This window comes from Zootoca vivipara, chromosome 13 (genome assembly GCF_965207765.1).
Source record: "Zootoca vivipara chromosome 13, rZooViv2.hap1.1, whole genome shotgun sequence".
NCBI lineage: Eukaryota > Metazoa > Chordata > Lepidosauria > Squamata > Lacertidae > Zootoca > Zootoca vivipara.
The window spans coordinates 7,872,917-7,897,047 of NC_142596.1; the positions used below are offsets into that span (position 1 = coordinate 7,872,917).

The following is a 24,131-nucleotide window of genomic DNA, read 5'->3' on the forward strand; positions in this document are numbered from 1 at the left end:
GACTTCTGTGCCTTTAATTGCCCTGCTCTCTTTTGAGTCTGGAAACCTTAGAGAGAAACCAGCAGACCCTTTGCTTGGAAATTAAACAAAGGGTCTGCTGGTTTCTCTTTAAGGTTTCCAGACTCAAAAGAGAGCAGGGCAATTAAAGGCACAGAAGTCCTGTCCACTATTGAGTCTGGCAACCCTATTCCCTGGCCAGTGCTTCCATAGCCCTTTCAAGGTGCTGACAAAAGAGGACCTGCCTCACGCTTGCTCCAAGGTAAGGATAAGAAGTGCAAAGTGTTTGGGACCTTTCATTGATGTAATCTCCAGCTGCATCTGCTTACGACATGCATAAGCACCACCAGCCCCAACTCTCAGCATCCTTTGCCCAGCTGCACTTCCCAGGGAGGGAGACATGGCAGTTAGCATCACTTTAAAGCCTGTAGTGTAGACTGGGCCCTCCCCATCTCATGCAAGGGCAAACGACAGAGGTGGCTGCATGATTAAAGCAAATCCCCAATTAATGTTCTCTTGCAGAGGGTACTTCCCAAGAATGAGGAGGAGAAAAGGTTACCTCTGCAGGATCGGAAAAAGTAAGCCAGAGCTCCTGAATAAAGAGATCTGGTTCTTGGTCTAGCCAGCGGGCTTGTTAGTTGAAGGCAACCAAAGAGGCCAAGAAATCCCTCTGTATTCAAGCACAGGAATGCGATTCTCTCAGGTTGGTTAGAACCTTGATCTAGATCAGGAATGCGGAACCTGTAACCCTCCAAATGACGTGGGAATCCAACTCCAATCAGCTCCTTGCGGCATGGACAGGAATGATGGGAGTTGGAGTCGAGCCACTAACCACAGGTCCCTCACCCTAATGTGGATGGTCCCAAGAGCTAACTACGGCTGAGATCCTGCTGCAACCCACAGCTTCATGTACACCTCCCTGCCAGGGTTCCAAAGGAGACTTGTGAGAACATGATCAACTTCATTCTGGTTCTGACCAGATGGAAAGAGTTCATGGGGCTGCTTGGACCAGTTGCCCCAGAACACACCTGCCCATTCTTCCACCCAATATCCTTGCTTTCTGCAATTGCTTTCCTTACAGCAGATGTAGTTGGACTCTGCCCCAATATACCACCCTCCTCCTGCCATTTCATACAAGCAGGCAGCATTTGAAACACACCTTGAGTCCCAGTGCTCACAACTCCCTTCCCCCACCCCAAATTTAGGTCTCTGTGTTATATAGTTTTGTTTTGCCTTTTTCTTTTCTTTTATATAAAAAAAGTCACTTTCACAAGGTCACTAAAGTCGATTGTCTTCCCCCCCCCTTTTTTCTTTTTAGGTTTCCTTTGTTTCAAATGGAGGGCTCTCCTATGTTAAACGCTAACCGCTCTACAAAAAGCATTCTGTTCTAAACCACTAGGAAATGTAACAATGAAGCACATATTTTTAAGAAAAAGAAAGAAAGAATAAAAAATAAAAAGGAAGAAGAGAAGAAAGAAAAAGAAGTCGTCCAGTGGCCAAGCGACCGCATTAGGGAAAGTGAACCATGAAGGACAATGAGACAACCCCAGGTCCTTCATGTACCGTGACATTTTGCTCACTCTATTTGGCACTTTCTTAAACCTGACCCCCCTCCCCCTGACCTCCTCCTCTTCCCCAGCAGATTCTTGAAAGTAATAGAGAATTTGGCTAAGGTTACACCAGGGCAATGAGAGACACACAGAGAGAAATTTCCCTTTGAAGAATTCTTCCATAATCCCATCCCATGTGATCTGCAAACAGCACCTGCTCACGGAGCGACCTGTTTCAAGGCTAGAGCTCAAGGAGGGGATCAGTAGTAGATGGTTGAGCTTCAGGACCACAGAGAGCTCCCTGTGGAGCAGAATAGTTCTTGCAAGAACTAGGAATATTGTGTCATCATTGGTCTGGAGCTGGCTGAAGCTTTATCGTGTGGCGTGGCTTCCCTGGAGCCAGCCTGCTTGGTAGTTAAAGTATTCTAATATACAGGTGTGCACTCGGACGAGATTGGAGCACCTCTCCTGGCTTCTGGATGTGGCAGGGTGAAGGGCATGGTAGCTCAATGGCTGAGCACCCACTCTGCATGCAGAGGATCCCAGATTCAACCCCTGGCACCCCCAGGAATGTCCTGGGAATGTCCCCTGTTTGAAGCCCGAGAGAGCTATTGTCAGTCGGCTCAGACAATACTGAGCTAGTTGAATCAATGGGTCTGACTCAGTATAAGGCAGTTTCCTATGCTCCCATGACAGCCCCTCTGGAGCTGCAGGTAGTGGAGTCATCTGAGTCAGATAAGGGGAGCAGAGCTACATCCCTCGAAGCAAGGCATGCTGGCCCCACTGTCTGATGGAGCTCTTCCTCCACAAACGCTTCTACTGGTGTCACTGCTTTGGATGATATCTCCTGGGGAGTTTTGAAGAACTCCGCTGTCTCCATCCTTGGAGCTCTCTGACTGAAAGAGTTCTGCATCTTATCCCAGACAGGGAGGGAATTCTCCAAGATACACTTTAAGAAAAGGAAGCCATGCTGGTGCATTAGGAAAACCCACAATCAGGAAATACCTCTACTAGGTCAGGCCAAGATGCCACAAAATGGCGAGCAACCTTTTGAGTTTTCTAAAACTCTTTGTCAGGCTGGATGTTTAGCAAAGTGGGGAGAGGAAGTGGGGGGGAAACTAGCATGTTGTGGCCACTCTGCATTTTGTTACAGTCTTAAGACTGAATGCAGGAGGAGGTTGCAGACATCAAGTACATGAGGTTTGACTAGGTGCTAGGCTGGCTTCAGGGTGCAACTAAGGACTACTGAGACCAGGAAATATGCAAGGGCTAAGAATGATATTGCTGCCTGACTGTGGAGTTTGGATTTTTTCCCCATTGTGGACTTCTTCTTGCTTTGTGTGTGACTTGGATAACCAAATTTAACCATTCAGAAGTGGGACCCTAAAACTGAAGGAATATGATTTTTTACCACCTGAATATGGCACTTTACTTTTCTGACCACCAGGTAATGCAACCCACTTTTACTTCTTTTGACATTTTTTAAAACCTAGCGTTCCACCTGAAATCAACCTCCAGCCATATTCCTCTTTACTTTTGCACTCTAAGAAGGAACCAGTGTGTTTTGCCTAATGTTAGGGTGACGTCCTTTATTAGGTTCTTTTTAAAAAATTTGTGTGCATGTGTGTGAGCTCATGCGCCCCTCTTTATGCCAGCAATTGCTGACTGCTGTCCATGTGGTGACATGCATAATTGCAGCCTCTCAGTAAAGAACTTTCCAGGCTGTGGGCTGACTCCATCCATTAGGCTGGTCATTGGCTCCTCCTGAGCAGGAAGGAGTTTAAGAGGACTAGTATTGAACACCACCTCCAGTTCCTGGCTGCTGTCATGCTCCAGACTTGCCCATGAGCCAGCTTCGATCATTTCTTTGTCCTATCAGTTCTGGGCGCAGGGGCGTACCCAGGATCAAAACTAGGGGGGAAGGGGCGGGGCCAAGGCACGTGAGGGGAGGGGTCACAAAGTGGGAACGTGGGCAGGGCTACAGAGCCCAGGTGGAGCGCGCAGCCATGGGCGAGAGCGGCGCTGCCGGCGGGGCTGGTGGGCAGAGGCGGAGGCGGAGCACAGCCCAGCGGAGGGCGAGTTCGGCGTTCCCGCCCACCGCGCCACATCCTCCGGCAAGGACAAGCGCAGCGGGGAACCAGAGAGCGCAACGGGAAGCTGGAGGGTGCGGCACGGTGGGCGGGAACGCCGAACTCACGCTCCACCAGGCTATGCTCTGCCTCTGCTCACCAGCCCCGCCGGCAGCGCCGTTCTTGCCCACGGCTGCGCCGGCCCTGCTTCTAGGGGGGCAGCTGCCCCCCTGGCCCGCGCTGGGTACGCCCATGCCTGCGCGCACTGTGAAACCTGCATAACACCTTTGCCAAGCCTCATCCAATTGTGCCTGCAACTTCCTAATGCACCTTTATGGTAACACTGTGACCAAATGCACTTTCAAGCTACCATAAGCCAAACTTTCTCTCTTCCTCACCCTGCCTCTGCTTTGCTAGATGTTCAGCCTACTAAGAGCGTGCCCAACATTTTGTGACACTTGTGGGTGGTCCTAATAAAAAGCATTGTCCAAGTGTGGAGAGACGTTGCAGCTCCTCTACACAGCCATCTAAGCATGGGTGGGAAACCAGTGGCATTCCAAACACTACTGGACCACAACTCCCATCATCCCTAGCCACGGATCATGTTGGCTGGGGCTGATGGGAGCTGGAGTCCACCCCTAGTGTAGGCAATACTGAATTAGTCGCACCGATGATCTGCCTTGGCACAAGGCAGCTTCTCGTGCACAAAAATAGGGTCCTGTGTCTCTTCGTACTCTGGTTTACATTAGCTTTCAATTTATGGGAGAAGCAGATCAGGGACCGTGATTACAACCCCCTCCCCCCCCCAGTTTTTTGAAATCCAAGTGCCTATCTGGAGAGAGGAGGAGAGAGAGTTTTTGCTGCCAAGACCCCCCACCCCACCCTGGCCAAAGTGGCCCCTCCTGCCAGCTTCACTACTCACCCGAACCCCATAGTGTTCAATGCGGTCACAAGGCCACCAGCAATGGCCACACTGCTCACAAGGCGACATCTGCTTGCTTGCTTGCTTGCTTGCTTGAGCTCGCTTCTCTTGGAAACAACTTGCAGCTTTTGACATGAAGCTTTTTTTTTTAGTTTTTTTAAACCTCTTTGAGTTTCTTTTTTGTTTTGTTTTTTAAATTAATTAATTTATATATATATTAAAAAAGCAATAGTCCTTTGGTCCCTAAACTCTAAGGAATGATATGACTTTGAAAGAAGTTAATCCAATCTCCTTGGACTGGTGACAAAGTGGGACGGAAACCCCCACCCCCAATCCATGGGATATAGATATATAGACCTATTTATATATATATCTTCTGTTAAGTTCAACATCCTCTTAGCAACTGATTTTTCTTTTCCCAAACGGATGCGGAAAAAAAAGTTCCCCTTTTCTCTCCCACCCCCCTTTTAAAAACAAAAAGCGTTTCCCAGGTGTAACATACAGGCCTGGTCCAAACCCACCGGCTTTGGTTTAGATCTGTTTGGCCTCCCTCTTCTGAAATATTGAGCATCGGTCAAGTGCTTTAGAGAGAGGCTGGTCCCACCAGCAGGCTCTGTGCCTGCGACCTTTTCCTGTTGCAAAATCCTACCCCTCTCCTCGTGAGGGGTCTTTAAAAAAAAGTCTTCTCCAGCGGCTCCTTCCCGTCATGGAGTTTAGAGTCGGCAAATATCGATGCCTCTTTCCCTTTTGTCCAATACCGTCACAACCACCTCCTTTGCTTTCTCTCGCCTTAAAGCGGCAAAAGGAAAAAGAAAAAGAATTTCCCCCCCAAAAAACCCCAACCGATTTGGAAAATAAAAAAAATTAAAAAGGTACAACCAAACTGGCTCTCCTCTTTTTCACGAGCATCCTGCCTCCTCTTCCACCTCCTCCTCAATCTCCTCCGTGATATGTTGCAAAGAAAGAGAGTTACAAGTCTGGATACTGCACGTGGGACAAGGGGAATACTCTTCGTACGCCGCATGGCATCCCATCTGCAAGAGAGAGAAGGGATGTTAAGAAGGGACAGGTGATGCCAGGAGCTAGCAGGAAGCCCCATCCCCAGTAGCGAGTGATGGCGTTAGGAGAGAAAGGAAGCCCTTGTCAGGGCCACCTCTATTCGGTGTGTAAAAAACATAATCAAATGATACCCCAATTCTGTACCAGAAGAGGTTGAATTCTGAAATGTTCTAAGTCAGGTCTGGCCTTCCATTTGTTGTGGGCGCCCCACTCCCAACAGCCCTGAAGAGCTGCTTCCAGTCAGTGTAGACTAGGGGTTGTCAAGCTGGTCCCTACTGCCCACTAGTGGGTGTTTCAGGATTCTAGGTGGGCGGTAGGGGGTTCTACAGCACAAGTTGAATCCTCCTTCCATCGAGCACTGGTGGGCGGTATAAAATTTTACCATCAAGAAAGATTCATTAGTGGGCGGTAGGTATAAAACAGGTTGACTACCCCTGGTGTAGACAGTACTGAGATAGATGGGCCAATGCGGCTTGCGAAATAAACATACATAGCAACCTTAAACTCTGTGAAATACCACTTTGCCACACCAATATCTTGTTTTCTGTACGTAACACACTTATGCCGCATAGTGAGGGTTCCTGATCTCCAACCACTTCTTCTCCCCCCTCCCCCCCATCCATAGCTGCCAAGTCTCCCGTATTCCCCGGGAAATCCCTGTTTTTCCAGCTGTTCCTAGCTGAAAAAAACTGATTTTTTTTGTTTTTCCCCGGTTTATTCTGGCGCGGCGGCCATTTTTGAACTGGGCGGAGCATGTTCAGAAGTGACTTTTGATGCTGCTCTGCCCAGTTCCAAAATGGCTGCAGTGCGACTTCTGGCGCAGCGTCCATTTTGAAACTGGGCAAAGCAGCATCAAAAGTCACTTCTGAGCATGCTCCGCCCAGTTCCAAAATGGCGGCAGCGCTACCTCCGGTCTGCTACTTCCGCCCGGTCCCTTATTTCTCTGACAGCAACTTGGCAGGTATGCCCCCATCCCAGACGTGAAGCTGGTGAAGCTTCTCGCGCCATGCGTCTTCCTGCTGGAACAAGCTCCCCCCTTTCCACTGCTGTGTCAGGCTGCTGTTAAAAAGAGTAGGGCCTGTGTAAAAAAAGAAGAAGCAATTTCTCCCAACAGCCCCATATGCAGAACAAGTTTCATGGAGCAAGATTATCGATGTATTGTTGGCCATCATTCAGATAACTGCTGCCAGAAGCTAGCATAGCAACTGCAGGAGGCCAGGGATTATCATATTGGTTGAGATTTGTCTTAGCTTAAAGGGGTGGGGCCAAGAGGGAGGGGCAGGGCCTGAGGAGGAGAGCGAGGGACCAAGAGTTCCCTATGTGATGGAACTGGTGACCATCTTGAGCAGCTTCCATCCTTGACGCATTTCTACCCTATTAGGAGCATATATGCAGATCCACACCATACATTTAAAGCACATGCCTTCCCTCCAAGATTTCCGGGAACTGTGGTTTCCCCCTCACAGAGCTATAAATTCCCAGCAATCGTAACACACAGCAGTTCCCACAATCCTTTGGGAGAAGTCATGTGCTTCCAATGTGTGCTTTAATAGGAAGCTGATTTAGACCAGGTCAGAATATTTGTCTATGTAGTCCAGTATTGTCTACTCTGATTGGCAGTGGTTTTTCCAGGGATCTTGAGCAGAACATTTCCCACCCCTTCTACCTGATCCTTTTAATTGAATGTTGAAGGACTGAACTGAGGATCTTTTGCATTAAACTTATATGCGCTGCTGCTGAATGAAGGGTCATCTCCTATGAAATGCTACATCAGTAACACTCTCCTGCTCCTCTGCTAAAGGTACCACACTCCATGCCTCCAATCAGGATTAGGACTTTTTCTATGCAAAAAGAAAACAAAACAGAACAGGGCTTTTGTTTGCTTTACATATCTTTTATCCTGGAGTAGGCTATCATAGGTTCATTATCTCCAACCGGGAACGTGAGAAGCTACCGAACAACAGGTCAGGTCTTCCTCAACCTCAGCCCTCCAGATGTTTTGAGACTACAATTCCCAGCATCCTTGACCACTGGTCCTGCTAGCTAGGGATCATGGGAGTTGTAGGCCTAAAACAGGGGTCCCCAAACTTACCCGGCTTTGGGCCGGATGCCCGCCACGGCGATTGCATGGTGGGCCAGAGGGTGGGGGAGCGCGCATGCGGGCACGGGAGCGCGTGTCTGCGCGTGCCCATGCACATGCGCAAACACTATTTCTGGCACACTCCCGACCTGGAAAGCACCAGAAATAGCTTGTGCTCATGTGCAGAAGCCTCTTCCGACCCGGAAGTACACCGGTAATGAAGCTTGCACGTGCACACAAGCTATTTCCGTCACTTTTCCGGGTCGGAAGTCGGCAGCCGCGCCACACTGTGCTGGTAATAGCGGGTGGCGGGGGTCCCCGGGGGCCACATAAAAGAGCCTCGGGGCTGTATGTGGCCCCCCGGTTGTAATCTGGGGACCCCTGGCCTAAAAGATCTGGAGGGCCGAGGTTGAGGAAGCCTAGGGCAGGCCATTGGTCCATCTAACTTAGTATTTTCCACAGTAGCCTTCCCTGACCTGGTGCCGTCCAGCTGTTTTGGACTACAACTTCCATCAGAAGCAGCCAGCATGGCTGATGGTCACGGATGATGAGGATTGTAGGCCGAGACATCTGGAGGACACAGGATTGAGGAAAGATGGCCTACACACACTGGAAGTGACTCTTCAAGGGTTCAGACAGGTTTCTCCCAGCCCTGATGAAGATGTTACAGAAGAGAATGAATTGATTGTGGAATGCTTGAATTTCCACAAGCATTGGGGTAATATAGAGACTCTAAATTATGCTGGGATGGTGTGGGGGGGGGGGAGAGGGTGAAGAGCTCGCACAACTTGGTGTTTCTTGTCCAGGACTGAGTTACTCAGCCATCATCACCACACAGTAAATATAGAGGGCACACACATCAATTGCCACATCACAACAGAGAGAAAAGGAGGTACAAAGAAGGACAAAGTGGAGTTTATGGGCTCAAGAAATCCACAACTAGTAAAAGACTGACCAATCAGCACTCCAAAAACTATCCACCATGGGCATCGATATGGCACTGCACAACCGCCAAAAAGAGAGGAGGAAGGGGTGGGAAGAAGAACTAATAAAAATAAAGCAGAGATGTAGAAAGATCAACGTCAAGTTCATGCAACAAGATTACAACCGGCCACATGGCGTCATCGAGGAGGACGATGACAACATGAGTTAAGTCACTTACAGTTTCAGATAATTTGGGAGGGAGAGTTTTTGTTTGGGTCTCCCATAACAGCTAGAGGGTTGCTAGGCAACTGTGGGGTCATCCTTGGAGCTATGATTGGCCTGGTCTGGTTAGAGACAAAGTAGTGGATGGGTTGGAGGAAACAAAAATATAAAAGAAAAGATGAATTGGTTTGATGCGAGTTCTCAGGATTAATGGTCATTGCTTCTTCTGATAGCTGCAAAATGGAGCAGGAGTCCTCTGAAGACATATTCACATGGTACATCTAAAACACTGATAAAAGTACTTTAGCAGTCATAGGGAATCACGAGAACTGTAGTTTGTGCAGGGCGCTGAGAAGTCTAGGTCATAGCTGCCAAGTCTCCCGTTTTCCCCGGGAAATCCCCGTTTTTCCAGCTGTTCCTAGCTGAAAAAACGGATTTTTTTGTTTCCCCCCCGTTTATTCTGGCGCGGCGGCCATTTTGGAACTGGGCGGAGCATGCTCAGAAGCGACTTTTGATGCTGCTTTGCCCAGTTCCAAAATGGCTGCAGTGCGACTTCTGGCGCGACGGCCATTTTGGAACTGGGCGAAGCAGCATCAAAAGTCACTTCTGAGCATGCTCCGCCCAGTTACAAAATGGCGGCAGCACTACTTCCGGTCTGCTACTTCCGCCCAGTCCCTTATTTCTCTGACAGCAACTTGGCAGGTATGGTCTAGGTCTCTGAGGCCAGCCCCCTTCACAAACTACAGTTCCCAGGATTCTTTGCAGGGAAGCCATGACTGCTAAAGTGGGGTAAAAGTGTTTAAAATGTTTAGTGAGCCTGAAAATAGTCTCCTTCAGTAGGCCAATGTTGGTGGGAGTTGAGAATCCAACAACATGTGGGGGGGCACAGATTCCTCACCCCCTAGTGTAATAGCAGATGGGCCTCTGGTCGGTTCCAGCAGGTCTGTTCTCATGTTATTGTATCCTGCACCCCTCTGTGGGATTTCTCTCTTGCAAACTGCTTGCAGTGGATGTGCAACTTACAGGGTAATCCTATACACATCTACTGAGAACTTAATTCCACAGAATGTCCAGGTAAGTAGGTATAAGATTGTAGCCTTAATAAGCAAACCTGTGAAACCTAAGCCACGACTTAAGCAAAAATTGGGAAGATTTGCATCATGCATTTAAAGCATACCCAACCATAAACCATAGAACTGTAGAGTTGGAAGGGACCCCAAGGTACATCTAGCCCAACCCCCCGCAAGGCAGGAATTTCAACTATCCATCCATGACAGGTGGCCATCCAGTCTCTGCTTTAAAACCCCCAAGGAAGGAGAGTCCACAACCTCTCAAAGCAGTCCGTCCCACAGTCGAACTGCTCTTACTCTCAGAAAGTAAGAGCACATTTAAAGCTCATGATTTCACCCAAGGAATCCTGGGAACTGTAGTTTCCTCACACAGAGCTACAATTCACTCTGTTCACAGGATTCATGTGATTTCAATGTGCATTGGGCATGCTTTAAATGCATCATGTGGATCTTTTGGTTCAGTTTAACTCTGCGGCTGATTTACACACTGCCTTGATATGGTTAAATTGGGTTTTTTGCTTTTCTCTTTTTTTGCAGTGGTGAGGGGCTTGTGAATGCAACTCACCTCATCCTGAAAACCCCTTCAAACTATGTGCCGAGCCAGGAGGTGATAAACAAATTCGTGATGACTTCGGACTATCCCAATCAGATCAAAACATTTGATTTAATTACCATTTGAGGTGGACTTGAAGGGTGGCATTTTGTTGGATTTTAGCCTTTAAGTCACCCCAAGGATCTGTTTCAGGCCAAAAGGCAGGGTAATAATGGCTTCAACAAATAAAAAACATGTATTCTGTTTGGTCCTCTTGCCATGATTTTGAACACAGCAACTTGGGTATATTGACTTCAATGGAACCACATAACTATGCTTTGGATTTTACCCTTTCTTTGGTCTGAAGACATGTTAGATTATCTTCCTTCCTTCCTATTTACAGATTTAGGTTTTGGACACAGGTATTCTATTCCTTGTCTCTTTTTATATAACTATGAAAGCTTTTGGATGTGAAGTTACTGGATGACTTGACCTATTGGTGATTTTATGCTCATTTAAATTTTGATGCATGTTAAATAAACTGTTCATTGGCTCCCCCCCCCCAGTGTAGTGATGTTGTTGTTTAGTCATTTCTGACTCTTTGTGACCCCATGGACCATAGCACGCCAGGCACTCCTGTCTTGCACTGCCTCCCGCAGTTTGGTCAAACTCATGTTCGTAGCTTCGAGAACACTGTCCAACCATCTCGTCCTCTGTTGTCCGCTTCTCCTAGTGCCCTCAATCTTTCCCAACATCAGGGTCTTTTCCAAGGATTCTTCTCTTCTCATGAGGTGGCCAAAGTATTGGAGCCTCAGCTTCAGGATCTGTCCTTCCAGTGAGCACTCAGGGCTGATTTCCTTCAGAATGGAAAGGTTTGATCTTCTTGCAGTCCATGGGACTCTCAAGAGTCTCCTCGAGCACCATAATTCAAAAGCATCAATTCTTCGGCGATCAGCCTTCTTTATGGTAGTGATATTATACGTTTTATTTTTATGTACTGATATTGTACCACTGTTTTTAGACTATCTTCTATGTGAACCACTTTGGGTGCTGATTATTTGTGGATCAACTATGACACCCAACAACTTAAACAATGTAATAGACACAGGTCCCACTTTCGGAACACTCATTATCCAAGATCTCTGTTATTTGAATACAAAAAATTGTGCCCAAACGTTGCTACATAAACGACTGGTTCAGCTATCCAAACAGCCAAAGTTTGGCCACTTCCTTACTTGTTTGTGTTCTGTTGGTTGGTGGCAGCCATTTGGGGCAGAAAACCATGGAGGGAGGGAGAGAGATTGGACAAATCAGGGAACAGGAGGGATTGAACAAATAAGTTTTTCCTTTGTTTGGCTTCCGCTGATTGGCTGCAACAGTTTCAGGCAGAGACCAGGTAGGGAGCATGGACAAATCACAGATTAGAAATGTTCCCATCGGAAACAATGGAAATCACCAGCTTGTTATGCAAATGGCTCACTTAACAAAGATTCCCCGAGAACGCATTGTGTTTGGAGAGTGGGACCTGAACATATCTGTCTCTGTCCCACTGAAGACACAGAGACATGCTTGCATCCTGCTTAAAGTCAGTGGGACAAATTAGCCGCAATAAATCTAAATTCCCTTGATATCAACTAGCTGGGCATTGTTCTAAACTAAGGCTTCTGTTTGTTTGACCTGCTGCTGTTCATTTACTGTGGTTTTATATTAGTTTTTATCTTATTGGTATCCTATGGTTTGTTTTGTTTGTATTATGGTTTTAAGATATGCTGGGAACTTCCATGGGATTACCGTGTAACGAAGATTGGCTGATATATTAGGTCAATAAATAAAATAAATTCATTCTATTTGGATTGGGATCATTCTCTATGCCTTAAGACAAACATTAAGGATCGTTGACACTGTACATTATTAGAATAATAAACCATTGAAAGATTATTTGGGTAAGTCAATCCTCTATGGGAAGGCTATGCGTCATTTATTACCTTTTAGCTTATTCTCATGCGATGGACATGGGCTGGGCCAAAATGCACTGTATTTGCCGTTTTGAACTAGACACACCATTTGTGGTTTTTTGCTCCAATTTCCTCCAGGTTTAACACCAGCCTTGTGGCAAAAGCTTGAGGAAGGCTAACCCCCTTTCCTGCTGGTAGCGTAGCTGGGACAGTCTTGCCTGCCAATGTCTTACCTGCTTTCAGGGCCAAGGTGAACACGGGTCAGTAGGGTCTGTTAGCATCTTTTGGCCGCTTTAGTTGGACCTTTAGCCTCTTCATGCCGATCTGGAAGCCGTTCATGGCCTGAATGGCTGCCTGAGCACTAGTTGGATTGTCAAAACTGACGAAACCTGGGATGGGTCAAGGAGGAAAGTGGGGTGACGGGGTGAGAACAGAGAAGGAGAGGAGGGACACAGTTCAGCACCAAGGACAGCAGCCGCAGCCCTCCCTGCATGTTGCTGTTTCATTGCAACCTTTCACAGAAAATAGATCCCAAGGAACTCAAAACAGGTGAATGTCAGAGCTGGCTGGTTGCTTAAGGGCAGGTTCCCCAACCTGGTGCCTTTCAGATGCTTTGGACTGCAACTCTCATTAGCCCCAGCCAGCACAGCCATACTGGTTGGGGCTGATGGGAGTTTGGTACTCAAAATATCCGGAGGGCATCAGGTTGGGGGAAGCTGCTCTTAATGGTGATGACAGGATGGGCTTGCAAAGGGCTGGTGGAAGTTGTCCTCCAAAACATTTGAAGCGGACTAAGTTGGGGAAGGCTGTTTTAGGCCACTGTTCACTTTCCAGCCACAGAAGATTCTTCTTTAGCAATGGTCATTAAAAGCAAAATTTAAGAAATCCAATCCATTTAACTCATGGAGTCTAGGTTTGGTTTTGGTTTGTCTGGGGTGTTGTGAGGACACTGAGGAAAACCTTAAAGCAGGCGTCCCCAACCTGCAGCCCTCCAGATGTTTTGGCCTACAACTCCCATGATCCCTAGCTAAAAGGACCAGTGGTCAGGAATGATGGGAACTGTAGTCCAAAACATCTGGAGGGCCAAAGGTTGGGGATGCCTTCCTTAAAGCCAAAAGACACCATATTTTTTCATTACAATGAGAACATCTTATAATCATGGCCTGCTAGTTAGCTTCACAGGGTGTTAGTAGTTTGCAGAATGTTTCTAACACACTTCAAAATAATGAATTGACATGTCCTCACTCAATGGGACTTCAAAAAGTTTGGAAGGATGTGCTAACCATTTGAGAATATGCTGAAATGGCTGTATGTTTCGTTTGACCTTTCAACATCAAAATAAGCTGAAGCAGTGTTTGAGCAAGCTCTTACTTTATTTTTGCTCTTAGTACATAGATCAAGGATCCAGCGCAGGACGAAAGTCTGCATTGCTTTAAAAACAACAACAACAACAGTTGCCTTGCTTTAAAAAAAATTTTTTTTTTTAAAATCTATAGCCACATTTATTCAGTAAACAATGGCTGACAGGGGATGGGAGAGAGAAGTGACCCTGGGGGTGCGTGGCACCCACTCAAAAATTCAAAAGTGCCCACAGGCCTGAAAAGGTTGCCAACCCCTAATTTGAAATATTTGTATATTGCCCTTCCATTCAGAAATCCCATTAAGAAACCCCTAACTAATACAAACACAAGAAAAGGCCATGCTAAAAGCAAACCCAGGAAAGAAAGACACCACAGGTGTCAGGTGAGTCTCCCTAGGGAAAGAGGTGCAAACGCAAAGGGCTGATGGATGGAGGGGAGAGAGGCCCTTTTTAGCTATGGCCCCTTGCACATGCACCTCTTCCCCTAGGGCAGGCATCCCCAAACTGCGGCCCTCCAGATGTTTTGGCCTACAATTCCCATGATCCCTAGCTAGCAGGACCAGTGGTCAGGGAAGATGGGAATTGTAGTCCAAAACATCTGGAGGGCCGAAGTTTGGGGATGCCTGCCCTAGGGCATACCTGAAGAAGATCTTGGCATACAGGCAGGTTCATGTAAGAGAAAAACATCTCAATTATCCAGGTTGCAAGCCGTATAGGGTCTTAAGAGGTAAGCACTCACCCTTTGCATTGTATTTGGGAAAGGACTGGAAGTCAATGGAGTTCTTTAAGCATCAGCAGGATGTGATCCCGGTGCTCAGTTCCAGTCATTAGCTTAGTGGCTCTGTTTTGTTCCAGGCAGTCTGCAAAGCCAGCCCCATGCCTAATGCATTGCTGCAGTCTGCTTTCCCCCAACCTGTGGTCTTTCAGATGTTTTAGGCGGCAATTCTCACCACCCCTGACTGATGGAACTTGTACTTCAAACCATCTGGAGAGAACGTGGTTGGAGGAATGGCTACTGTAGTTAGTCTATGATGCCATTGCATCAGTTGTGTGGGCAAGGCCAGGTACCAGTTTTAAGGCCGGCTCCAGATTTGAGGCAAAGTGCCCACTGGAGGACACTCCTTTACATCTGCCCACTGGCAGCAGTGCAGGATTCAGCACTGCCTTTGATGAGCACCCGGCAGCCCTCAGTGGGTACGAGGTTCATATTAACCTTCCACAATGCATTGGAGTGATGTTACATCAATGACACTGCAGTGTGTGTGTGTGTGTGTGTGTGTGTGTGTGTGTGTGTGTGTGCGTAGGGGACAGGCATAAGTGGTGGACCTTGCTGGTGCGCTGGTGTAGGATGATAACAATTGCTGGATTTGGCCAGACATGTGCAGGGTCTTGCAGCTAAGAAATATTCAGGCTACGTTAGACAATGAACTTTGGCTTGCGAAACTCCCAAGTTGGTGGCTGTAAGTTAAATTAAGTGGTCAGACTTTATTTGCAGCAACATGAGATGCAAATTATGCTTGCGAAGCAACACCTCTGTTGCATTTTTGTATGGGGTCTGCTAATTTGAGGCCCTAGATTAGTGCCTACTCTACATATTAGTAAATTTGGCCCTCTGTTTTCTTTTTGATACTTACAAATGAATTGTTTTATGATTTGGTTTAGTAACTTCCCAGGGAGAGAAGTTAAGTTAATGGGCCTATAAATGCCTGCTTTTAAAGTTGGGCATTATGTTTGCTTTTTTCCATTCCACTGGAACCTCACCTGTCATGCATGATTTCTCAAAAATGATTGCTTTGTGGTTTGGAGATGCCTTCGGCATCCCAGGGCGCAATTCATCATGACCTGCTGACTTCTAATCATTTAAGATAGTCAAATATTCTCTGAACAGATCTTTGCCTCTCCTAACCTTTGTCCCTCCCTCATTGTTTATATTGATTCTACTAATCATCTGGTCACAATTTATCTCACTGGCGAAAACCAAAGTGAAGTAGACGTTGAGCAATTTAGCTTTCATTGTACTGTGGATTACTAGTACTCTTTCCTCTAATGAACGGGCTTTTGTTTCACTTTCTGGATATTTTCAGCGTGTTTATAGAAACTCTTCTGATTGTTCCTAATGCAGTCCCAGGAAATGATCTGAAGGCACTTGAGGCCACCGCCTTGCTGAAACTAAGCTAAACCAATTGGTTTTGTGATGGCAGGAAGGCACGTTAATAATGTAAGAAAAGTGTGGGATGGAACACTGGGGCAGACAAGTCACAACAGTTCCTAGAGTGTCCACTAAGAGGAACTCACCTGGAGGGACACCTGACTAAGTTCAGCTTCCTGTTCCTCCAGACATGCAGATGAGAAGGATTAGCTGGCAGACAAAAGCCCCTAGCCAGCAGCCATTCTCTCTCTTAGCCTTCTCTTCTTATTTGGGATCACATCTGCACAGAACCTACATTTAGGATGGTTCTCCCTCTTGGCCTGCTACCAAGAGAGAGACCAGAGGACTCCAAATGAATACTTCTGTAACCTTTTCTAAGCAAGCCTGCCTTTTTGAGATTATGCTGTTAACTCAGGATGAACCTGTAAGTAAACTCTATCTTATTTTATGAACACTGTGTTGTGTATTTCTTTTAAGAGGGACAAAGGGGATTTGTCAGGAAGTATAATATTGTTGTATAGGTTCTAACGAACCAAACGCTCACGTTTTGCTGTGCACAAAAGGGGAATGTCACTCTGCTGATATTGGAAGCTTGATAACACAAGCTTGGATATATCTAATAATATATCTAATAATATATATCTAATAATATATCCTAATCCACATCCCTAACATTCCCACAAAAAGAAGGGTTGCTTCCAGTGCCCCTCCTTCTCAGAGTAGACCCACTGAAGTTAACAGACTTAGAACATTCATTTAAATGAGTTTACTCTGAGTAGCACTTAGCTGGATACAATATAAGTAACATTTCCATGGGGCAGCCAACATTGTGCCCTCTGGATGTGGTTGGACTACAGTTCTCATAACCCCTGACTATCATCCACACTGATTGGGGCAGAGAGGAGCTGAGGCCATAGCTTATGGGAAGGGGCCATAGCTCAGTGGTAGAAAATCTGCTTTGCATGCAAAAGGTTCTAGGTTCAATTCCCAGCATCTCTAGCTAGGACCATGAATGTCCCCCACCTGAAACCCTGGAGAGCTGCTGCCAGTCAGTCCAGATAATATTGAGCTACATGGACCAATGGTCTGACTCTGTAAAAGGCAGCTTCCTGACATCTAGAGGGCATCGTGTTGACTACCCCTGCTCAGATATATGGCACTAAAAGCATGAAACAGCTCATGCTAGCCCTGTGAACCAAGACAGAATGCCCCATTCCCTATCAATATCAAAGACCAATATTTTACACTTGGGCAATGTAGCAATTGCCTACGGCAGGCATGTCAAACCTGCGGCCCTCCAGATGTTTTGGACTACAATTCCCATCTTCCCCAACCACTGGTCCTGCTAGCTAGGGATCATGGGAGTTGTAGGCCAAAACATCTGGAGGGCCGCAGGTTTGACATGCCTGGCCTACGGAATGCTTCCAAGTGGCCTGGTTTTACATTACAGTGGTGGCATATACAAAAACCAACCAAAGAAGTTTCTCCAGACGTTGGAGCGGAAACAAACCATATGGGTGAGCCTCATGATTGGATGTTGCCTATAATACTAGTGACAGACACTATTCCTTTAACTTGCCTTGAAATTCTGAGGGGTGTGTGCGCGTGGATTGTGTTCCTTGAGTATACACAAACAATTCCAATTCCACCCCTGCAAGTATTCTTGAGGAACGCTTTAAAAAACACACCCTACTAATGCCTTTCTTCTCTGCAGTTACACTCCCTTCCAAATCAGGTACAAGTTTGCTTGAGCATTGTTCCATTCAGTTGTCCCCCAAGCGCCGAACCCTGCCTACCACACCTCCCAAAATCCTAGCTTCAGAGCTTGCTCCTCGGTCTGAGCCACTTGTCTCAGGTATGAGGACCCTGCCTGACCTCCTGTTCCCATTCCCCGATTGCTGCTGTGGGGTTATGAATCTGCTTCTGCTCTACTTATGACAGCTGCCCAGGATCCTGGAACTCCACTGCCTGGAGTCTGACCCTTGCCGAGGCCTGACAATAGTCAATCCTATCCCTCCTTATTCTCCCCTTCGGTCACATTTTATTCTGAGATGTGCAGAATTGCATGTTGGCTCCTGGGAGCTAGAGTTCCCTATATAGCAAAATCCTACTTGTCATCTATTTGTGGTGTGAGGTGTAGGAAGAACACACATGTTTCAGCAGCTACCAACACAATGGAGAAGGGCTGTGTGGCTCGGTGACAGAGCATGTGTAAAAAAAGGACCCCGAATCAATCCCTGGCATCTCCAGGTAGGGCTGGGAGAGACCATAACCCTTGAGAGCCACTGCCAAACAGCATAGACAACACTGGGCGAGATTGACAGATGTTCTGACACAGTATAGGATGACTTCCTATCTTCCTGGAATCTCGAAGGAAGCACGTCAGCTACTTACCAAAGCATTTACTTTGGTTGGTGGCACGGTCAACAAAGACTTTGGCAGAGATGACGTTGCCAAAAGGCAAGAACATCTGCATAAGTTCTGCATCCCCAAACTCCTGGGGCAGGTGATAAATGAAGAGGTTACAGCCTTCGGGACCTGGGATAATGACAAAGGAAAAGACATGCGTTAGCAGCAAAGATGTTTGGCTACTTTTTCACGATGCACTGCTTGTTGCAGTTCGCTTATCTGCTAGTTCAGCAGATAAAAGTCTTTCTAAAAATCAGTTCATTGCAATTGTTTTTTTCTAATACCCATCAGCTAGAGCATAAAGCTGAAAAGAATCATGACACACCTTGAGCAAATATCTAGATGTATATTAAAATCAATTCAATCCCAGTCATACAGAGAGTTCTTTCCCAGAGTGTCAGAACATGGTCTCAGAATGGCTATATAGCAGAGTGTCCTTACTCAAATAATAATTTCTAGTTCAGCTGCAGTCCAACAGCTCACCCACACTTCTGTTTGCCCCACTGCTTACCCCCAGTAAAACCTGTGGTTTAGCACTGAACAGGAACAAACAGCAGTTGGGTTTTCTGCAGATAGCTGTTTGTTCCGATTTATCACCAAAGAGCGGGTTTTCTGCGGAAAGTGGTGGGACAATGACAAAATCACTTGGACCTAGGCCTAAAAAGCATGTGAGAAGGAGAAAACGTCTTAGCCCCATGCTGGCTAGGCATGGGACAAGTGGAAGTGTTGAACGATCCCTTAGTTCCACACCGAAGAGCCTTGTTATTACCATCAGGGTCAGTCTTTAAGATATAAAGGGATAATTTCTGAATCCTTTCCTTCCTGGCTTTTACACTGGGCCCCTCCAGACATCCTCTATTAAGAATTCATCAGAATTTATGCTCATGATGACTAGGGGGGTAGTTATACACAATCACCACTTGTGCCTGTGAACGTTTTGGGGGCTTTAATACTGCTTCTTTTGCAACAGGTACAGACCCCATGGTTTCCTGTCAAAACATTCCATACCACAGATGTTCTAGGGTTGCTGTTTTTTGTCCTGCTTTTGTTATTTTTAGAGTTGTCCCTCCAGATGGCAATAATTCAACAACATTGGTGAATCTTTGCAGAACAACTAATAAAGCCGAATGATGTGTGGACAGTCCAGTGTCAGTCCATCATCAAAGTGCTATTATTGTGTTAGTGGTATATTGCCAAATACACCTGCAAAAGAAGAAGACGCCACCGGTCTGGAGGGGGCTCTAATCCTACTGCCAAAGGGAAGGAGCCTCAGCTGATCAGTCAGATGAACAACTGGAAGCAGCACATTCAACAGAAATGGCTGTTCGGGCAAATAGAAATGAACCACTCAATCAATAGCAATTGCAATCGAGACCAAAAGTTTCTCAGCCCAGCAAATTAACATTCAGCAACTTGCAGCTCCCCTGTCTTAAAGCAGAAATGCACTGCTGCTTACCTACTCATTTATTTTTGTAAAACCTCCATAGTTTTATGAAAGCTGCCTACTAGCGATTCTTGACACCCACAAACTGCATAGAGAAATGGTGATCTCCTGCTAGTGGAGAGACCACATCAGGGATCAGGAGGACGACCACATGGGATCAGCTGAAGACAGAGACAGTTGCTCTTACAACCTCTTTCTACCGGTAATCTGCACACTCATCCTCATGGTTTAGAACTATAGTGCCGACTCATCGTGGGAGAATCTGATGCCTGAAGTGCTCCAATTCCACCTACGTCTAAGGGGAAACAAGGAAATGTATTTCTACATACCTCTCAACATATCTAGGCCTCTGTCCTCACACTTATTCAGCTATGGAGGCCCATGCAGAGATGTATCTTTCTTCCCTGACTGAGGGGTTGCCAACAATGGTGCCCTTCAGATGTTGTGGACCACACCTCTCATCAATTCCTTCCAGCATGGTTAATGGTCAAAGATGATGGGAGCTGCTGTCCACAACATCTGGAGGCAAGCAAGGAGCATTGCCACATTTAAAGGACACATTCCAGCCATGCAGAAGGGCTTCGTGAGAGTGTGGATCAGAGTTGGCGAGGGGTGTATTCCAAAGAGCATCCCAAGAGGGACCTGTAGTCAAGCCCATCAGTCGTGGGTTCCTGACCCTTGCTTTATTTTGAATGCATGGACATATTTTGTCACCATTTTTTCCCATGCAACTCTTTGTTTTGTTTGTTGTGTGTCCCTACGGAAAAGCATAATATAAATAAAACTAACCTAAATTTATTTCATAGGAGAAGGTATCAACATTCTGCTTTCTGATGTGTTGGGGAACCACAGGGGCAAGGACTGAGTCCACCCTCCATGTTCCTTTGTTCATTAACACAACCACAAGAGCTCTGACTCATTCAGCACCTTCTCCTCACACTCAGAACTCTGGTGTCGTCTCCTTCCAATTCAACTCTCCATCTCTCTTTTTGTTTCACACTTCTTTGTAGCCTTGTTTCTATCCTCCCTTTGCTGAATTTCTGCCACCCTTCTACCAACCCGCATGTTGATTTAATCATCCAAGCCACCTGCCATTCTGTCAATATATGCATATTGTCATCTAATCCTCACCGGCACCATTTATGTAGCTGTCAGTTTGTACATTACAGATCCCAGGAAGAAGGGGACTGCAAGAAATGGCTTTTTCTGTGTGTCCAAGCATGCATCCTAATGCATTATACGAACTGGCCAGGCATGCATCTTTCCCTCTATAAAATCCTAAAAGAACAGCACTGGATAGTCAGGTTTCCTGTTCACAAGTCTTTTGGGGAGTGAGATGCATTCACATGATAGGTATTCAGCTGTCATATCTGTTTTAATCTGTTGAGTTCAAGACGGGATGCAAAAGAAGGCAGAAGAGAACCAGGAACTCACTCACAGTGGGCTCCCAAGTTGAGTCATCTGATGCCATGGTGATTGAAAGGCAGGTGGCTCCACCCACCTGTCAAAGTGGTTCATGCCGGATGGGAAAACTCAAGATCCAGCCTGCCAGCTGGGTCCTGTTCCTTAGCCCTGTCCTATCTAATCCAGCATTTTGTACTCAAAGTGCCCAACCAGATGCCTCTGGGAAGCCTGCAAGTAGGACATGAGCACAAATAGCACTGCTCTCACTTGCAATTCCCAGCATCCAATAGAGGCACCGAATGCCTCGTCCTCAGGGAATCTTACTTCCAAGATGGTAGCCACCATGACATCTTGTGGTAGCAATTCCATAGTTTAATCATGCACTCATTTGTGGAATGCTAAACTATGGTTTAAGGGACCCAGGTGGCGCTGTGGGTTAAACCACTGAGCCTAGGGCTTGCTGATCAGAAGGTCGGCGGTTCGAATCTCTGCGACAGGGTGAGCTCCCGTTGCTCGGTCCCAGCTCCTGCCCACCTAGCAGTTCGAAAGCACATCAAAGTGCAAGTAGATAAATAGGGACCGCTACAGCGGGAAGGTAAACGGCGTTTCCGTGCGCTGCTCTGGTTCGCCAGAAGCAGCTTTGTCATGCTGGCCACATGACCTGGAAGCTGTCTGCGGACAAACGCTGGCTCCCTCGGCCTATAGAGCGAGATGAGCGCCGCAACCCCAGAGTCGGACACGACTGGACCTGATGGTCAGGGGCCCCTTTACCTTTACCTTTAAACTATGGTTTAGCATTACAGCCAATTAGCAATACAGCTATTATTTTAGTGTTTTGCACATTTAAAGTTGCATTTAAATTTGATAGTTTGTTCTACAGAAGGGTGGGAAAACCTTTTTCTAAAAGACACATTTATTTTACATTTATTCATCTTGGTTATTTATTTTGTGTTAGGCCACCCCATCCTGGATAGCAATGTTGATATCAGTCATGCACAAAGCACTTCATTATCGATCACAGCAGTGTTACTCAGCAGTTTCGGGAATCCCTGCCTTCTGAAATGCCCACAACCAATCTTACCTTCTCTCTGCTGCTGGGGGATGATGGGAGCTTGCTGGGGGAAGGCCTGGCTGATTGGTGCATAGGCGGCTGGGTATGCTGCTGGAACACACAAAAGCAGAATGGTCAGGGCAAACAGAGCCTCCTGCTAGTGCTGAGAAAAGTATGGTAAAGCAAAACCAATGGGGGACAAAAGTGGGGTGCTCAGCAGTGGATCCTGAGCATGACTCAATTCCAGAGATGTACGCATGGATCACATACAAAAATATTACTTTGCTGCCTCCATGATCGAGTTGGCTTGTACTCATGGAACAGTCCCAAAGAGTAAGTGACATAGATCGCTTGTGTGGCTCAGGAGGTCTGAATGAAACCTTTGGAGCTGCATGAAGCCTAGCACAAAGAGCACTTTAGGCACACCGAATTATGTACGTATTTAAGCCACCTTACACTGGTGCCGTTGGTCCATCTGTCCCAGTGTTGTCCACCCTGACAGGCAGTGGCTGTTCTTGGTGTCAGGCAGATGTTTCTCCTGTCTCCTGCTGCTATGTGAGAGCGTTGAGTTGCAAAGGCCAGGGATTAATTATGGGATTTCAGACATGCAAAGCGTGGCAGGGGCAGCCAAAATGGTGTCCTCTAGATGCTATTGGACTCCAACTCCCATCAGGCCCAGCCAACAGAGTCAATGGCTAGGGACAATGGGAGTGGAAGCCCAGCAACATTGGCTTTGACTTCCTCTTCCTCTTCTCTGAACCAGGGGTGCCCCAGTGCATTACTACTGTAGAGATCCTGGCAGGTCCGCCCAAGCATTCTCTCTTCTTCACATCCTACGAGCTGTTTCTTCATGTTCCAACATATTGTTCCAAGGACCTGCCTTAGATCAAACAGCCTGACATGCAGGGTTGTACATGCCTTCTAATGGGATGTGTATACTGTTTGCCTGAATTGGTATTCTCATTTAAACTAATCGCTGGCCAGCGCAAGGGACGTGCTGGTTTGTGGCTGACTAGGCATGCCAGTCCATCTCTCAGGTATCGTTTCCAGGCCTGACCTCCAGCTTGCAGTGCATAATTGCTTTCACCTTTCCCTGGCAGAAAAAGGGGTCTAACTGCCACTTGCCCTGGGACTACAATGTTGAAGGAAAGGGGAATCTGTTCTCCATTTCTCAGAGGTTTGCTTTTGAAAATGAGGCCTCTAGTTCATTTGCCTCATCTGTAGCAATCTCTAGCATTTGGGTGTGTGTGTGAAGTTCAGATTGCCTTATAATTGCAAGGTAGCTGAAGGTGGTGGGTGTTTTTCTGTCCTTTAAAAACTTATCCAGCACTTTTCAACCTCTCTGTCCACCCACACCTCCTGGCCTGAGAAAGCTCCATGGAGGAGAAACCTCTTGATGTTTTCTTCTGGGTTTTGACTGAAGCATAGGACGCTGCAGAAGCTGGTGTGATTTTATTTTTTGGAAAAGGGAATCCCTTCCATTTACTTATTTTTCCTGTATTGATTTCATTAAAAGGTTAAGAAAAAGACCTCACATAAGAAAAATTAACAACGAACACCTGTCAGGAGAACAACAGACAGCCTCTCTTGTTTCTTATGCTTCCAGGAAAACCCACCTATGGACATCAAGGGGGTTCTCACCAAGTGTGAGCACCCATGAAGAATAAACAGCCACTAACACTCATCAACCCCCTTGGAAGTAAGGCAGGTAGAATAAAACCCTGGCACATTACAAACGTCTTTATTTCTTTAAAAGTGTTTATAAACTACTTAGTAGTTTTAAAATCTGTAAGTGGTGTACGACCTTAAAACCATAAATATGACCATAAAAATAAAAATGCAATATAAAACCAGTAAAACAGTATTACAAAAGCATATATAAAAAAAGAATTAAGGGAATTCAAACAAACAACAAACAAGATGGTCTAATTTTA

The 24,131-nt window shown here is 46.5% G+C and overlaps 1 protein-coding gene across 1 annotated transcript in view; it reads right to left on the reverse strand.

Annotated features, from left to right (window-relative positions):
• Positions 1-4,699: 4,699 nt before the first annotated feature.
• Positions 4,700-24,131, reverse strand: part of CELF6 (CUGBP Elav-like family member 6) — a 182,764-nt gene continuing 163,332 nt past the window's right edge. Inside the window, exons 9-12 of the mRNA XM_060282460.2 lie at positions 22,228-22,308; positions 18,284-18,427; positions 12,614-12,769; positions 4,700-5,572 (exon numbers count right to left, since the gene is read on the reverse strand). Of these exons, the coding sequence (XP_060138443.2) occupies positions 12,642-12,769; positions 18,284-18,427; positions 22,228-22,308 (353 nt within the window). The 3' untranslated portion in view covers positions 4,700-5,572; positions 12,614-12,641. The remainder of the gene's footprint in view (positions 5,573-12,613; positions 12,770-18,283; positions 18,428-22,227; positions 22,309-24,131) is intronic.